Source organism: Cryptomeria japonica, chromosome 10, assembly GCF_030272615.1.
Source record: "Cryptomeria japonica chromosome 10, Sugi_1.0, whole genome shotgun sequence".
Lineage (NCBI taxonomy): Eukaryota > Viridiplantae > Streptophyta > Pinopsida > Cupressales > Cupressaceae > Cryptomeria > Cryptomeria japonica.
Genome location: NC_081414.1, coordinates 814247787 through 814266647, shown reverse-complemented (window position 1 = coordinate 814266647; position 18861 = coordinate 814247787). Strand labels below are relative to the sequence as shown.

At 35.0% G+C, this 18861-nt stretch overlaps 1 protein-coding gene and 1 pseudogene across 2 annotated transcripts; both read left to right on the top strand.

Moving 5' to 3' along the window:
• The first annotated feature begins 754 nt into the window (after window positions 1-754).
• On the top strand, window positions 755-2454 carry LOC131859507 (B3 domain-containing protein REM16-like). Of its 2 annotated transcripts, none has more exons than XM_059213331.1 (4): window positions 755-916; window positions 1011-1554; window positions 1881-1951; window positions 2080-2454. In XM_059213331.1, exons 1-4 carry the CDS (start codon window positions 779-781, stop codon window positions 2314-2316), a joined length of 990 nt encoding a protein of 329 aa, XP_059069314.1. In that variant the 5' UTR covers window positions 755-778; the 3' UTR covers window positions 2317-2454. The 2 variants fall into 2 exon arrangements, with proteins under 2 accessions (XP_059069314.1, XP_059069312.1); XM_059213329.1 differs by having other exon boundaries at window positions 1869-1951.
• Window positions 2455-14523: 12069 nt separating this feature from the next.
• Window positions 14524-14580, top strand: LOC131859691 (U6 spliceosomal RNA; annotated as a pseudogene).
• Window positions 14581-18861: the final 4281 nt, after the last annotated feature.

Here is an 18861-nt window from a genome sequence, read left to right as displayed (position 1 = left end):
GGGAAAATGATCTAGTAGTTGAGCACATTCCAATTCTTGTGATAGAAGTTGTTGATTTAATACCCCCATACTTGTTGAGATGTGGCATCATATTTTGAGAAGTGTGAAGTTAGGGTGCACAACTACTAGGTCCTCTCCCCTAGTTAAAATTAAACAAGGTTGTTTTTTTATTGCAGTGAGAACAACGGCACTGACCTTTACATTACATAGCGCAAATTTGTTAATGGAATAAAAAGTAATAGTAATTTTAGATTTTGTGAATGATTTTGATGTGAAAAGTTAAATGATTTTTGTATTCATTGTACACATCATGTCACAGGCCATAAGAGTTCCAACGAATTTAATATGATTAAATTTAGTCATGTAAAAGAATTTGATTTGAATTTTTAATCTGTAAATTATTACTTAAATATAAAATCTCGGTTAAAAGAGTATACGATATGATTGCTTTAAAAAACATTATTTTAGCATACGAATAGTTGAAAGAACAAGGAGCAGCTGAATTTATTGGATAGTTTCTCGCCGCCTTTTTTTGCATGTACTTTTGTCTGCTTCCAAGATTATGAAAGCTGAAAATTGCTATTTTCGGAGAATTCAATGTGATCGTACATTTACAAGGTGACGGCTTTGTGGAGCTACTGTGCATCTTCCTAGTAAAATTAATTTACACCTTTTTAACTCTTCACGCAATGTAGATAAGTACAAAATGGAATTTACTTGCCTATACCACTGTGTATTGGGAGCTAATTATGGTGGTTAGAGTCTTCAGTCTTTCATCATGGCGACTGACTGCAACAGATTGAAAACATGTAAAGCTTGCAAGAAAAGATGTTTGCAAATTCATTCTACCAACGCTTCAAATTCCACTATCTGGTCCTTTTTCAAAGTCATGGATGACAAGTGCCCACCTTTTTTGGTAAATCTATGGCTATTAGGACCGAATGTTTTTTCTTCTTCTTCTTCTTTTTCTTTACATAACAATTTTTTTGGAAAAACATTCCTGTGAATAGGAGATTCCTTCCCTACATGCAAAGCAAATTCAGTCAGATGAATGCAGATATGTTATTGTGGAGGGCCCAACTGGGTACCTTTGGGAGAGCATACTCTGTTTTTGTGGCACTTCTCCATCTTTCAAGACTGGTTGGGAAAAATTCGTTTCGTATCATTCAATCCAAGCTGGAGATATTATGGTTTTCAGAAATATGGGAGAGAGACTGTTTGTTGTTCAAATATTCCATCCCAGTGGATATGAAAAGCAAATAACACACAAAAAAGAGGTTTCAAAACAAGAGGGTCCTGATTTGTGCAAAAATCAGGACCAACAATGGCCCTCTGCTGAGCATCCAATAATCTTGGACAGTGACTCAGAAAACCACTTTGACCAAAAGCCACCATTGCCATCACGTAGCCGTGTAAAACATAATGCTGATAGTAAGCATTCCATGATTCAACCAGGGCGTAATTTTCGTTATGCAGTGAAGCATTCCATGACTCAACCAGGGCGTAATCTTCGTTATGCAGTGAAGCATCCTATAAATCAAACATCAACTTCTGGTGAGTACTTTTCTTGTTTGCTTCTAGCTATTTACATTACACTACATGATTTTTAATTGGGCGGATAAATATTACCAAACTCTTTAAAAAGCTCTGACATCATATGCATAAATTCTCCACCTCTTTGCATTCAATGTGAAGAACTGGATGGGTATATGCATGCTGTCAAATTCGCCCAAATACTTCTAATAGCTGTCCTTATAGTACATACCATTGACCTATTTCGTTTTATTCATATAGACCAATATAACTTGTATTTTTTGAATTATTGCATTTTATCTTGCATGTTGGCATTGTCTTATGAATCTTTGAAGATGCCACACCAGACAATCCAAGGGAGATAAGAGAATTTACAAAGGTAATGAAAAAGGCTGCGGTTACCAGGTCATTTTGGTTGGTAAGTATGCACATTTCGTCGTCCTCACCCTTTTGGCTAAATTTTGAGGACCCTAGAACATCTGAATATATAATGTTTAATCTCCTTTCCTTTAATATAACTACTTATCTGCTCTGTTTCAATTGCAGACCTTTCCAGTTAAGTTTTGTAGAAGATGGCTTCCCCAATCAAGGGTAGAAGTGGTGTTATTATGCCAGAGTAAAAAATGGCTGGTGACATATGTAGGAAACCGTAAGGAACTTGGGATTGGATCTGGCTGGAAAGAATTTGTTGTCGACAATCAGCTTAAGGTAGGGGATACTTGTACTTTTGCATTGCAAAACACAGAAAAATATGTTTTTGAGGTCAAAATATTCAGAGGATAATATGAAAATTTCAAGCCCATTTTACAAGCTTTCAAGGGTAGGACATGCCATAAGGCAAGAGAATAGAGCGGACATGAAGTTCCAAGCCCAAATAACAAAATCATAGGGCTATTTTGGATTTCTCAGTTGAAACTGCTATTGCTATGCTTATAGTTGTTTTGCTATATAATTTAAGATTTGACAATTCCTAATTTTGCCCTTTTAGTAAATTCGTTACTTATGTCGTAATTGTTCTTACTTCTTTCATCTTTATAGATATGCTTTTATAGAATGCAATTAGTAACATTTTCAGCAGAGTGCTCTGGTGCAGAATATTTTTGAGGGAACTCATTATCTATGTGTGAAAATCATAGGGCTTTGTACTTTTGTGCATTATATATTGTCGTTTTAAACTTTTTATAACTTATAAATTTAAGTGCACGTGTGACATACATTGCAAGACGTTTATGATGCCAGAAAAAACATAGCATTTTAAAAATTAAGGGGCGTTAGGCTTCTTATATATGTTTCTTTACCAAATGTTATAATGTTAATGTTTGTTATACTACTAACAATTTTCAAATAAGTTTGCTGGTGAAGATCATTGCTTGAGAAGAGAAGAGAATTATTGAAATATAAAGAGAAATAAGGTATGTGCATTCATAATCTAAGATGGTCTGATAGACTAAATTAGGTAGATGCTCAGGGTGCTAAGTGGACCTTTAAAGCATATCTCTGTTACAATATCTTTCATGTCTATTTCATAATTATTTTTTATTTTCGTTGGTACAGAAGAATTTTCTTGGCGATTCCAAGTTTCATAGTTGAATTTTACACATCATAATTTATGGCATATGCTTCGCTCTGGGTTGGACGGAAATATATTTACAAGAATTTTCAATAATTTTTGAGGTGTCCTGTTCACAATTTCCAGATCATTTGACTGGATAAACTAGGAATTCAAACTCCCAAATTCTCTCATTCTTTAGATTTCTTGTTTTTTCAGATAAAACTTGTTGAAGTGCTTAAATTTTGTTTGAGTTTTAATAAAAAATACTTGTGAAAACTTTCACTCATTTTGAAATGATCTTTGACCCAAGAATTATTTCTTATATATCATAAAAAGGAACTATCGATATAAAAAGCTACAATTCAACTTCAGTCCCTGCCAAAGACTGCACCTGTTGTTTTGGCAAAATCAGTTGTCCTGATTTTGGAAAATTGTGTGGAGAAGTTTGCCAAAATCCTATGCCATATCATCTATCATCTATTCTATATTCTCATACGTTGAACGTCTGATCAACAAAAACTACACATTCAATTAAAAAAAATTTGTGCAGAATTAGTTTTAGCCATATGTTTTTTCATGAATGGCAGTAATGGGCTTATGCTTATATATGCGATATCAATGTGGCTAAACTTATATGCACTTGAAAGGGACGACTATCAAGAGGGATGTGTAGCTACTAGCTGATGCTCAATAACTCTGTTGAACTCTGCCCCTGGATGTTGCTTTGCACGTGTGACATACTAGCCCCAGGAATAAAATGGCACCAATCTACCAAGTTGTCTTTGGCTTTTTGACATAGCTGGTTCTTCACATACTTGTAGACATATTTTCCTTTACCTGCAAGGGAGTTGGAGAAGAATTGTGCCATGTAATAGACATAAAGCAACTGCATGAAACTCTGGATGAGTCAAAATGCTTATATCATTAAAGAGGCGTTCACCATAGTTGGTTGTGAATTGAAAAGCTTTTGACTGGTGAGAGGTGTGCTGGCCACCAACCATCCTGGTTCACTGATGCAGGGGCATCCTGAGAGTCATTTTGAGTCATATTGCAAAACTTTGATTTATGTCTTGTTTTGGTTTGTTTTGAGTCTAATAAGGTCCTTTGAGGCCATTTGGGATCATGTTGATCCATTTTGGAAAGTTTCATGCAAAGTTGTCAAAAAATTGTCAAAATTGTCAAGTTGTCAAATTGCAACATATTTTGTAAAGAAGTGTCATTAGTCTTAGCAAAGGGAGTTATGGTTGGTTGGGCAGTTGAAATGTGGTTTTAATTCATAAATATGGACTCCTAACTCGAATTGAGGGGTTGGAAGAAGGAAAAAAAAAAGAAATTTTTGTTTTGCCATTTTTTCTCCATGTTCCAGCCTGTTCTCTTGTCCTTGTACGGACTATATGTCGATGAAATGATGAAAAGATGATTGGAGATGTTAGAAAAATGAATTAAATTTCTTTTGAAAGTGGTTTCATATGATTTCATTGAGTATTATGAAATATATAGCAATTTTGGTATTGTTAGGACTGGTTTTTCTTTCATTTTTCTGCATTACAATCTGAAAACATGATTTGTACGGCCTGTTAGTGAATAGTATGGACCTGCACACACGAGGGAAAGTTAGAAAACTTAGTTATATTTCAAATGCAAGTGGTTTGATCAATTTTCATGAATAATTGAAGAAGTTATGGCATTTTTAGTGAAAATTGTCTTGAACCCTGCCTAGGGTTTCCAGCAACACTAAAAAATTCATTTCTCTTGATTGACACGGTGAAAAATTCTAAAAATTGGTGGATAGGTTTGTGTTGATATGTTATTTACGACATTTGACGTAAGAAGCCATGGCAGAGAGAGGTGATGAGAAGCAGAGGAATGATACGCTTGCAACTGTTTCTGCACAACTCATTCTTCACAATCCGAAAGATGAGTCGATTTCATGGAAAGATTTGATTTCGGAAGGATCTCGAATCTCCAATAAATTTGGAAAAATGGTGTTTGAAAAGCTTAGAAGGCCCAGGAATGTCTTCCATGCCGCCATTGAAGAGGGATTCTTCTCTGCTTGATTTACTGCAATACGTTTTCTGTCATTTAAACAGTTTGGCCAAGTGCTCATGCTGATTTTGTATCGCAAATATCTCAAATCTTGCATTATACAGAGGGTTACATATCTAACCCTCTGCAACTTCTGTAAATGTTCATGTAAATCTAATATTATTATCTCTGTAACTCTTTTTTTTTTTATGTTTACATAATCTTTTATACATCTTAACATTCAATTTGAATAACAACTAATTAAAATCCCAGATAAAATTCCAACTCTTAAACTATACAAAAATAAATTCATACTATATTACTCACTTCTACACAGATATTTCAGTATATACAAAGAAAACCTCAAAAAATTGGATAACTGTAAGATGTTCTCATTACAAATCAACTAATTATGGCAAGATCAGTCAATCCTCTTATATTTTTGAGCTGTACATTAACATTTGTTCATCAAATGTTGTGGCAGGCTGGCTACTCAAGGTGAGAATCGCCCTTCCACAAATGCTCATCTCAGAGACCCCCCTTTCTCAGGGCTCTCCTCAATCAAACGAATTCCAACCCTGAATGCCACTAAGCATTGTGAAAGTCCGTCATTAGACGGCAGTATGAGTGGAATAGTAACAGCTTTTGGGGCATTCAATTTCTCAAAGTCACGCTCCCTTGCGTACACCTCTGCGATTACCAGCGCAATTTCCGTCATCGCAGTTTCCTTCTCGAGAAGCAGATAATCAGATAGCCGAGTCAAACAGAAACAGAAATTTATAGAACAATATGTGAGTAATTAACATAAATGAATAATAGTCACTAAGAAGCACTCTATAAGCCATCATTGTAATTCAATCTTTACCTATAATTTATACATACATGTTTCACAAGTTTGATCATCATCGAAGAAGTTTTACTATTCAACCTTCTCGAGACAAATCCCCAAAGGATCTATGATACCATGTCATTTGAATATTGATTTCCTTTTCACAAATTGATCATCATCAAAGAAGTTTTACTATTCAAAATTCTCAAGACAAACCCCCAAAGGTATCTATGTCACTGTCATTTGAATGCTGGTTTCCTTTACACGTGTAGATAGTAGAGTAGTAGAGGACGTTGTTGCAATCATATAAGACATGTCAACACAATAGAAGAACACGATCATGCATTCATATGAATGCTACTACACAAAGTCAAGTAAAAAATGTGCTAAAAGAGAAGACAAAAGTAAAGATGTAAAGTCCAAATTGGTCCTCCTAATATAACATAGTCAAATTAGAGCAACAAAGGTTAAACAATGACTAAAAAGATTGTTATTCTATTCCTTATCTCTCATCTCTTAATTTTCTATGGGGAGCCTTATCCAATTTTTTAATTTAGAATCTAAAATGTATTTAATATTTCATTATGTTGCAATTTAGCCCTCTCTACAAATTTGCATTTGTCACAAAATTATTCACTTTTTTTTGGTGTATTCTCTATCAAGTGTACTTACTTGTTCTATATTGATTCAAATTTTCAAAGTTATCATTCCTTGTTGTTTTATTTTCAAACATTAAAAGGAGACTCTCAAGTGTCCTTTTTGGTTTTATTCTAAGTCCAAGCCACTTGGAATTGGGTCAATGATTTTTTTCAAGTCATGTAGACCTAATTATTTTTCGTAGCATATGATTCTTTTATAGAATTCACCCAAAATTCTTGCAAATTTTACCTTAGTAATATGACTTATTTTTAGAGTGGAGAACCTATTTAGCATTTGGAAATATGGATATGCTTCTCTCTTTTTTGAATGTTGCTATGACATTCATTTTTTTGTTTCCCAAGTACATGTTTTTCTCTAATTATCTCATATAAATACAAATGTTAGCTAATAAAGTTGTGCTTGAAGTAGCTCATCTACAAGTGTTTATTTACCATTGGAGATGCACTTTTTATGGTTTCTAGAGTTTCACTACCCTCTCCTTCCAATAGAGGTCAATATCCTTCCTAAGGGTGTTAGTATCAAAACATGTGACATTGCATATCAACATGGTTTTTGTTATTTTCATGCTTCTTAGCCTTCTTAATATGACTCATAATGTGCATGATTGGTCCTAGCATTATCATTTACATTCAATTTCTTCTTCATATTGTTTCCTCACCTTGCTCTAGTTCTTTCTCCTAATATGAATGTTGTTTTACCTTTAGATGGTGGGCAAACTAATAAAGAAGGGCCTATGTAGCAATTACCCTCCTACTAATTGGGGCAATCATGTTGACCATGTTCTACCTCCTCCTCCTTGTGTTAGATCCATAGCTCATGGTACTCAACAACTCTAGTTCTTGTCTTTTCTATTTGGATATATTGTTTAAGGCATTGCCTTGCATGACTTTGGGGTGTAACTTTTTCTTCCCCTTTTTAAAGGATATAGTTTAGAGAAAAAATTATATACATATGAAGTAATATATAAAAATAATTTATCAAAAAAATAGTAAATGTTTGTTTTAGGGTTGTATCCCAAAACACATTTCATGTTTTACCTTCCCTCTTAGGCACAATACTCATTTTAATTCATCCTCGAGACATGTATAGCATGGTCTATACTAGACTAGGCATTGCCTAATGCACGCATCCAAGATTAGCCATATACCAACTTAAAAGATTTCCACTGCTTGGGTAATGTCTTATATAGTATAGACTAGAGCATGTACATAAGACTACTATTTAACATTCACTCGTTTTAACATTTCATGTTTCAACTTCCCTCTTAGATGCAATACTCATTTTAACTCATCATCAAGAATGGTTAACAATGAAATCCCAATGTTTTTAATTAGATAAGCAGGGAGAGGGCCCTGACCCGAACAAAGAAAGAAAAAAGAAGGATTTTGAAAGGACCCGGAACCTTAGAACAAAGAGGAAGGCAAAATCCCACCAAAAGAGAACAAGAAGCAAACAATGGTTTTCAAAGGACCCATAAACCTTCAAGGGTTTTCAAAAGGACCCCAAACCTTTACTCTAGAAGCAAATTAATTGGAGAGACAAGAGTGGACAACACCAAACCACCCATCAACTAAACCTCAACCAACCCAATCACCAAGGTACACAAAAGGGGGATTTATCTTGGTTCCCCAAACCATAACAAAGGGCCCAAAAATAGAACCCTAAACCAACCAGCAACAACTAGACCAGCAACAAAACATCCCCTCAAAAGACAAACTTTTTTCCACCTCTATAGGAGAGGAGCCTACCACCAATGAGGAGAAGATACCAAAACAAGTGTCTCTAATTGACCTCCATCCCTCCACCGAGAAGCCACCATTGAGAGAATATTGTAAAGAGAAGCCACCATCCTCCTTCCATAAGTTGATCCCCTCCTCAATTGAGGAAGCACCCACCTTAATAAGGAGTAAGAAAAAGAACAATGGAGAGTTGAAGACTCCATCCCCTCAACTAAGCTATCAACACAAACCTCGCCTCAATATGAGTAGGCTTCACCTCCATAGAAGTCGAATAAGACAGAGCCCAGCTGAGAGCAGGAACCCCTTTGACAAGCAGAACATACTCCAAACATGCCCAAAAATAATACCTTAACTACACTTCCAATGACCTCATAGGAGTAGAGGTTCACCCTGATCCACCATCCACCCCTTCACCATCCAAGCATACAGAGATGAAATCAAGAAGTTCCTCCAACAAATAGTGGCCCAACAATAGAAGAAAACAACCTTAAACCCTAGAATAAACACTGGGGATGCATAAACCTCACCAAACCCCCATTGAAGACGAGGATAAGACCATGAGTAAAGGAGGTGTCGAAACATCCAACTCCCAACCACATTTTCCCCAACCAGTCGATCACCCCTAAGGGCAAAAGGTCGCTGCAAGGTCACCTTGCAACCAAGAACACAAAGGTCACACTGAGAATGAAAGAAAGTAGGGGAAAACCCACAAATATCCCCGGTCAAATGGGAAAAATGACCACAACACACAAAGGGGGCAGAAAACCCAAACCAACCTCTATACCATCAACACACAAAAGAAGCAGAAAACCCAAACCAACCTCTATACCTTCAACAACAGCCACTGAAAATCACCAAGCCGCACAGGGAAAACTGCACCAAGGTGAGGGAAGGAAAGCTCAGAACAGGAGAGAAGGCTCAGGGCCAACCAAGAGCTTCTCCCTATCAACTACACCAACCCAGTCACTGTCACAGTATCCTCCACCTACCCACCAAGCAGGACTATTGGGAGAGGGGAAAAAAGCACACGAGAGGCGAAACAATAGGAAGAGGATCATAGGCCCCTCCACATCCGCTCCCTTACTCACCACACACTACTCAGAAACCCCTCCACCATCGATGCCTCCCCAGATCGGCCTGGACCTAGTCCATGTAGCACGAAAACCAGGGAACCCATTAACACGAGCTGGGCAAGGGCAAAGGGACACCTTTCGCAGATGTAAAAACTAACACATAGGAAATGTCCTCACAAGCGACATAGCCCCATAAGAGAGGGGACAAACAACAAGAGGATAGCCTTCTCCTCCATCATCCTCGTCTCCCTCATCTTCTTCAACAACAACCCCATCTAAAACCCTAGCACCAGAGAAGTGATGGCCTCCACTCTCCATCTTTTCCTTTTTGTACTATAACTTAATTGTTATAGAATGCTATGAAATCCCAATGTTGAATACATAAGCCAATAACACTATCTCAAAAGTAAAAATAATTTAGACAAAAATAGTCACTTTCAAAATATCAAATAACAAAAATGCAATGAAAGGTCCAACTTGTTGGGAATGGTGTAGGTAAACTTAATGATGAAAGTTTTAACTTATCACTTTGCAATACTTTTTATATCCCCCTATTAATACATCTTACAATATGAATATCCTCAAGGAAACTAGCCAAATGATAAATGAATCTGTAGCATCCTAAATTGTACTCACCTACAATTTTGTCCTCACTTAGTCCTCACTTTGGTGTTCCATCATCGAAGGATTGATTGCAACATAGATTTTGCTCACATCACTCATTTACCTTACATTTTAACCACAGTTTTGGCTTCTTCACTAGTTTGGAGTCCTGATTTGTAGGACCAGGACATACCACACCCCGGTCCCAAATCAAGACGAAGACATACCATGCCCTGGGCCTCCTAATTAGGCCCCAAATTGGCCCCCTCTAATGATCACCTTTCATGAGCGGGAAATCTAGTCCCATGTCGGCCAGTTGCAGAAATTCAATCGGATTTTCAACAAGCAAGTATAAATGGTGGTCCACCCCTCTCATTTCAAACCTAATATGAATTTTGACATTCAAGTGAGCAAGCAATCAGTCTTCTATCAAGCATTGAAATAGAAGTGAAGTCAAGATTCAAGCATTGGAGATGACATTCATGTTCTATGTTTTATGAAGACAATGTAAATGAAACCCTAATTCCTTGGTGGAGACAAATAAAATATCATTAAAGGTATATCATTAGTGTTTCATTCATTCTCAGTCTTTCCTCCAAAAGGAAATTATTTTGCTACAATATTTCATTTACATTTTTAATTCAATTTCATGGTCAATTAAAAAATCGGGGTTTGACCGAAGGCAAAACCCTATTCCCAACATATTTCCCCTTTCACTATGTTTAGGAATAGGTACAGAGCTACGTTCAAGAGGATCGACAGAATTCGCAGAGACGAACAGGTTCAACTTTCAATCGTGAGAAATTTGGAGGACCAAGGGGAATTGATACTACTTGGTGCCAAAAAATTAGGCCAAACTTCTGGGAATAGATCCTAAACATCTTCTTCTTCTCAGATCCAAGTTGGTGGCTTTGTATGACATCTATAGCTCACTATTTCTATCAGATTGCTTCAATAGTTCATTATGTTTCCCTAATCTTTAACAATCGAAATCAATTCAATTCAAAGAGAATAAAACCTTGTCAAAGGAGCTTGGAATCTTATCAAAATCTTGGTCTTTCAAGGATAGATCTATTATATTCCTCTCCTCCCTAATTTAATGGTTAATTAGGTGATTTAGTGGTTTTATTATCTTAATTTAACCTTAACCCTAATTTTCGACCATTACATTTTGGTGAACCCGACTTCTTGCACTTTAATTATTAATTTGTGATCTCAGATTTGATTGCTTATGCATTTTAAAATTCAAATTTGCACTCATAGATCTCATTTTTAATTGAATTACATAAATTTAGAGGTTAATTTCACAAAAAACCTAATTTATAATTCTAAAATTAACTTGTGGGTTGCATAATTTTTCAAGTCTAATTTCAAATCTGATCTTTATGACATGTTATGCTATGATTTAGAGACATTTATCTTTCGAATTCATAAATCAAATTTCTTAATTAATTGAGGCAAGAGAGAGGTATAAAGAGATATAGATAAAGAGGAATATAGAGATGGAGAAGGAGGAGATGATGGATATGGAGAGGGGAGAGGGGATAGATATAGATTAAAGAGAAATATATCTATAGAATATTGAGAGATAAAAATAGAGGTATAAAGTGATATATATATAGAGAGAGAGAGGTAGAGAGATAGGGAGATATAAGGGCTAGAGATATGGAGAGATAATGAGAAGGGGATATAGGGAGAATTAAATAAATATGGAGAGATAGAGATAGATTAAAATAGATATAGATATAGATATAGATATAGATATAGATATAGATATATAGGAAGAGGGAGAGAGAGGGAGACATGTCTAGAGATAGTAGGAAATAGAAGAAGATAAAGGCAGAGATGAAGATTGATTGAGAGGAGAAGAGGGAGACAAATAGACAGAGAGATATAAAGAGGTAGAGGGAGAGATAGATATATAGATGGTGAGATGAAGTGAGAGATAGACAATGATATATAGATGGTGAGATAAAGTGAGAGAGAGACAAAGATATATAGATGGTGAGATGAAGTGAGAGAGAGACAAAGATATAATGAGATATAGATGGGAGAGTGAGAGAGAGTGGTAGAGAGAGACAAATAAGTAGAGATAGATTTAGAAAGGGGGAGATAGAGAGATGGAGAAAGAAATAGAGATATATGGGAAGAGAAAGGGAGATACTTGTAGAAATAGAGAGAGAGAGAGAGAGAGAGAGAGAGAGAGAGAGAGAGAGAGAGAGAGAGAGAGATTCTAAATATTTTTCAACAACAAAATAATCAAGACTGACATTTTATCAAACTGTAAGTAAATCCAAACAAATTTAATCAATTTTAATATATATTATATTTTCAACTATTCTATTTCATTATCAATTAATTGATCTAAGTTTATATTAATTTGAAATTAAATTATTAAAGTCGATATGAAATGTATGTTTTCTTACCTAATTTAGCAATCATGTTAAATCCTATTTTATTCATGTGTATGATGAAGTTCCTTTAGAATAATAATCATGTAAGGTGAGAGATGTACAAAGCTTGGACCATTTTGTATTATCAATTTCAGGTATCATATGTCATACTAATTGTTTTACAAATTCAATGATACAAAAAAACTCTTTTCAAAAAATTGGCTAACTATTAATATGTTTTTACAAATCAAGTATTAATTGCAAGGTCAATCAATCATCTCATATGTTAGAGCTATACACAAACATTTGTTCATCAAATATTTTGATAGTCTATTCAAGGGAAAAATTGCCCTTACACAAATGTTGTTCTCAATGACACCCCTTGCTTAGGAATCTCCTCCACCAAATGAATTCTAACACTGAATGTCTCTAAGCATTGAGAAAGTTTGCAATTAGATGATTATGTGAGTAGAACAATAACAACTTTTTGGGCATTTAATTTCTCAATGTCACACCCCCTTACATACACCTCTACCAATAGCCTAATGATTATTCTATCTTTATTAAAGTAATGATTAAAATTTAATTTTTTATAATTATTTGTAATTTAATTGGTGAGAATGATGATATATTTTTAGTTATGCTATCTACTAAGTTCAAATATTTCATAAGAGCAATTGAATTAGTGATTTTGATTGATTGGTTTTTTCTTTTGTCTCAAGGTTGGGACAGTTTAAGTAAAGAACAAGTCCTAATTTAAGCTATATATGTTTAGCATGTTATAAATTACTTAAAAAGAGCAAAGATGTCAATATCTAGATAATCCTATTGTTTCCAAAAATAAAAAATAAAAAATATATGTATGATAAACAAAAAAAAGAAGAAAGATGAATATGCAATCATGGGACAAATTTACTATTAAATATTGGATGTATAACTACATAACTTTAACAATCATATTCATCTTTCTTCCTTTTTAGTTATAATTGACTTTATAGAATCATGCTATAAATAGTAGAATTATTATTTTTCTTTTCTAAGAACATAATCATAATTGTCCACATATTGAAAATGAGGCATAGCTTTGTTTGCTTGTATTGAATATTATTTATAGCGGATAAAGTCCACTCTATATTTTGACTTTCCAATATAAATATGTATATAGAAATGGGGGACTGAAAGAATGAACCAAGACACTTACAAAACATAACTATCACTGAAAGAACATCTACAACATAAAACAACATGTTCAAAGAACATAACATGAAGTTCTTATCCTCAAGGACACACGGGATAAGAGGACTAAATCCGAGCATATACAAAGTCAATCACAAACATAATAAGATATTTTTCAACATATTACAAAGTTTCTACATTTGCAAGGTACTTCTTCAATCATCAGAAGTTATGGTGAAGACAAATTAAAATCTTGTCTCCCTAATAAGAAATGTGATTTTGAAATAAGGGGGTAAAGTATGCATGCCTTGTTTGTAGCACAGTTAAGTACCTCATACAAGGGTAGTCCTATTTTGCTATAAACCATCTATAAACTCATATACAGACGGCTGGACATTGTGAACTATAAAAGAAACTTTCTTTCTTAATCTCACAACATCTAAGAAGAAACCATGGCTAACAAACAAAATCCCACATCTGCCACATGTGTCGACGCTTGATTCCATTGGCTCATAACAGTAATGGTCAAAACACTGGTTCCGTAATACAATGAACACAACACGCTTTGGAAACATGGTTCTTTCGCAGATAAAATGTTTGAATCGATGTAAGAAAAAGTTTTCTACTAAGCTGAAAAGTGTACCAGCAGTTTTGATATACAGTAGACACTGAAACTGCGGGCAATTTGGCCGCCTTAAACCGACGAATTTAAAGCCCAAAATCAGTGGGCATTCCAAGAATTTGACAGCATCTAGTTGGTTATCTAATTATTCTTGAAATTGTCTCGATGTCGTAATATTTCAAATTGTTTTTGCCTTACGCAGGTTAAGTTTGAGCCACATCTGTACCCGTTGCGCGAGGGGGTTGTTACTTTACTCCCACATTTCGTACAACTATTAAATAAGAGACTTTAAATTTATAGAGCTAATAATATTAAAATGTCTCTTCGGTGACATTCGATAAAATTGGAACGATACAAAGAAGATTAGCATGGTCCTGGTAGGTTGAGTGGTTTCTGGTTGATTTGGATCCGGCATGATACGGTAGGCTCCAATATTATTTGGTTATGGAATTGTCCTATTCATGATACTCATGCTCATATTCAATAAGTTGGTTTTGGTCTAGAATCTTGGTTTTTAGTTCCGGTGAGGGTTTCACCAGCAAAGCTTTTGATGAAGATCTTTGATGAATTGCATAAGTGGTGTTAGTGTAGTTTTTGGTGGAGTTTTAGAATGTTGATGGTGATCATATTCGAGACTTGGCGGATGGAGATCATTGTTGTAGCGTGTGGACCTATACTGGTTCCCAGTTGATCTAGGTTATAGACCGACTTTAATGTAACATGTGGTTTGGACCTCTCGATTTGTTTTTGAGATGTCTTATGTGTTGGATATTTTTTGTTTGGTCTAAGGCCAACATGGTCTATAATTATGTAATTGGTTTATTATCTAGTGGCCGACCTAATCGTTTATGGTCGAGGGTTTGTATATAGATGTAAGATCTCATTATAGATCATCATAGGAATGGGAAAATGGATGTAATGTGCGAATAATGTAATATCATTCAGACAGAGGATTTGGTCAGGCATTGAAGATCAAATTGGTTTTATGTAAGAGGATTTAGTCCTTCGGTATTAAGCTTAACCGGAACTGTACTCAGGCATAGGAGATGCTATCTTTTGCAGTTCAACACTTCTCTGGATTGTAGTATGGATTTCTATGTAGTCAGTGAGGCTCCTTTTGTGATGAAAAGTGCGCTCTAGGATGGGTAAAAGTACAAACTTGTGTCTCACTTTTATAAAGGAAAAGGCTAACAACAACAAAACAATGCAACTTCAATGGTACAAAAGTGATATTTCTATTTGGTATTTGAAGATGATGTAAACTAATGAAATGTGTAAAACTCGATGAGTTGAAGAGAAGTCAAATCAGAATTTATGAGAATGAATCAACAGTGGAAATGATTATATTTGAACCAGTAGCACCTTTAGCGGAACAGAGTGTTGAACCAGTTACTCCGATAGTATCAGAGAATTATATGGTAACTGAAGAACAGGGAAGAGGAACGAAGAGCCAGAGGAGTCTTACATATGTGAGATTGAATCATTCAGAAGATCATATCATTGGGGATAAGAATAATGGAGTAATGACAAGAAGAAGACTAGAAACTAATGAGGTATATTTAATTTCACAAGTTGAACCGGTATCAGTAATTGAGGCATGTAAAGATGAATATTGGCTGAAAGTTATGGAAGAAAAATTAGATTAGATTGAGAAAAATAACACATGGACTTTGGTTCCCCGACCTAAAAAGAAGAATCTTATTGGAACTAAATGGATTCTTAAAAATAAATTGATTGAGGATGGTCAAGTTATAAGAAATAAGGCTAGATTGGTTTGTAAAGGATATTCTCAGAAGGAAGGAATTGATTATTGAGAGACTTTTGCACCTGTAGCTAGGATTGAAGCTATAAGATTATTTCTTGCCTATGCTGCTTATAAAAACTACAAGGTTTATCAGATGGATGTTAAATGTGAATTTTTGAATGGGGATCTTTATGGGGAAGTTCATATTGAGAAATCTAATGGTTTTTCACTATCAGATGATACAAACATGATTTGCGGGTTAAGGACAATTTTATATGGATTGAATCAAGCACACAGAGCTTGGTATGCAAGGTTGGATAAATATCTTTTGAAGCTTGGTTTTACTAACGGTAGTGCTGATAGTAATTTATATTATAAAATCACTGATGATGATATACTGATTATTGAAGTATTTGTTGATGACATTATTTTTGGAGGTGAAGATAAGTTATGCATAAAATTTTCTACGAATATGGAGAAAGAATTTGAGATGTCTATGAGTGGTGAGATGAAATTCTTCTTAGGTTTACAGATTACTCAAACTAACAAAGGTATTTTTGTATGTCAAACTAAGTGTGCTAAGGAATTGTTGAAGAAATTTGGTATGTGAGATTCTAAACTGGTAAGTACTCCTATGGTTACAAGTGAGAAATTGACAAGAAAAGATGTTTCTGCACCGGTAAATCCTACAAGATGCAAAGCTATGATTGGAGGTCTGCTTTATTTGACTCGGGCTAGGCCTGACATAATGAATGTTGTTTGTATTGTTTTAAGATTTCAGAGTGATCCTAGAGAAAATCATGGGATTGCAGTGAAAAGGATTTTTAGATACTTGAAAGGTACATCAAAATATGTTTTGTGGTACCCTAAGGATGATAACTTTACTTTGTGTGCATATACAAATGCTGATTGGGCTAGAGATGTTGATGACCGGAAAAGTACTTCCAGTGGAGCTTCCTTTCTTGGAAAGAAGTTGGTTTCATGGATCATCAAGAAACAATCGTGTACTTCTTTATCTACTACTAAAGCTGAGTATGTTGTTGCTTCTACTAACTGTACACAAGTTTTATGGATGAAGCAAATGTTGAAGGATATAAGGTGGATTGTGATGCACCAGTAGTTATTCACTGTGATAACTCTGTTGCTATTGATATATCAAATAATTCGGTATTTCATTCTAAGACAAAGAACATATCTATTAAGTATAACTTTTTGAAGGAAAAGGTGGAAGCAAATGAAATTAGACTGGTTTATGTGAACACTAAAGAGTAGATTGCAAATATTTTCACTAAACCTTTGCCTAAGGAATCGTTTGAGTACCTGAGAGACAAATTGGGAGTTCTTGCCCTTCTGATAGAGACTTGATTGATGTGGTTTGGCATCAGTCTGGTATGCATTATCAGAGATACTATTCATTCTGACATTGATGTGGGGGGAGTACTCAACTTTGTGATTCAATGGTTTATGTTTTTGCTTTGATATTTTTGTCATATTTTTGGCATTGATATCAAAGAGGGAGAGATATTGATGTGAAAAAGAAAGTGAAAAGGAAAAAGAAAAAGGGAGAGATATTGATAGGGGGAGAGATATATGTATGATTCAAAGATTTACAGAGATATTATTCACAGGGGGAGTTTGGTCCTTGTTTCAAAACCTCATTATTATATCTTTGAGCGGGAGATTTTTGGTCGTCTTCCATTGGGGGAGACTTGTTTGACATTTCTTGGTACTTAGATGTTTTTCACATCTAGTATTTCCATCAATGCCAATGGGGGAGATTGTTGGTCATTTGGTGGAATTGATTGTGTGTTACATTGATGTTTTGTCATTGACGTCAATACTAGTTGTTTGGATGCTTTCTCGACACCCTTTTGGTCCTGGTAGGTTGAGTGGTTTCTATTTGATTTGGATCTGGCATGATCTGGTAGACTCCAGTATGATTTGGTTATAGAATTGGCCTATTCATGATACTCATGCTCATATTCAGTAAGTTGGTTTTGGTTTGGTGATTAGATGTTATCCTGTTTGCTTAGAAGCTTGGTTTCTGGTTCCGACGAGGGTTTCACCGGCAGAGATTTTGATGAAGATCTTTGATGAATTGCATAAGTGGTGTTGGTGAAGTTTATGGTGGAGTTTCAGGATGCTGATGGTGATCATGTTCGAGACAACGAATGTAGATCATTGTTGTAGTGTGTGGACCTATACTGGGTCTCGGTTAATCTAGGTTATGGACCGAATTTAATGTAACGTGTGGTTTGGACCTCTCGATGTGTTTCTGATATGCCTTATGTGTTGGATATTATTTGTTTAGTCTAAGGCCAACATGGTTTGTAATTATGTAATTGGTTTATTATCTGGTGGTCGACCTAATTGTTTGTGGTTGAGGGTTTGTATATATAGATGTAAGATCTCATTGTAGATCATCATAGGAATGGGAAAAGGGATGTAATGTGCGAATAATGTAATATCATTCAAACAGAAGATTTGGTCGATCATTGGAGATCGAATTGGGTTTATGTAAGAGGATTTAGTCCTCTGGTATTGAGCTTAACTGAAACTGTACTCAGGCATAGGAGATGCTATCTTTTGCAATTTAACACTTCTCCATATTGTAGTATGGATTTCTATGTAGTCAGTGAATGTCCTTTTGTGATGAGCAGTGCACTCTAGGCTGGGTAAAAATACAAACTTGTGTCTCACTTTTATAAAGGAAAAGGCTAACAACAACAAAACAATTCAACTTCAATGGCACAAAGTGATATTTCTATTTCGTATTTGAATATGATGTAAACTAATGAAATGTGTAAAACTCGATGAAGTTTATGCCTATTATTTTTTTTTAAACATTGGAACAAGAATTGATATATATTTTTAATTATTAAAGTCATTTTTTCAATTATTGAAAAATGCTG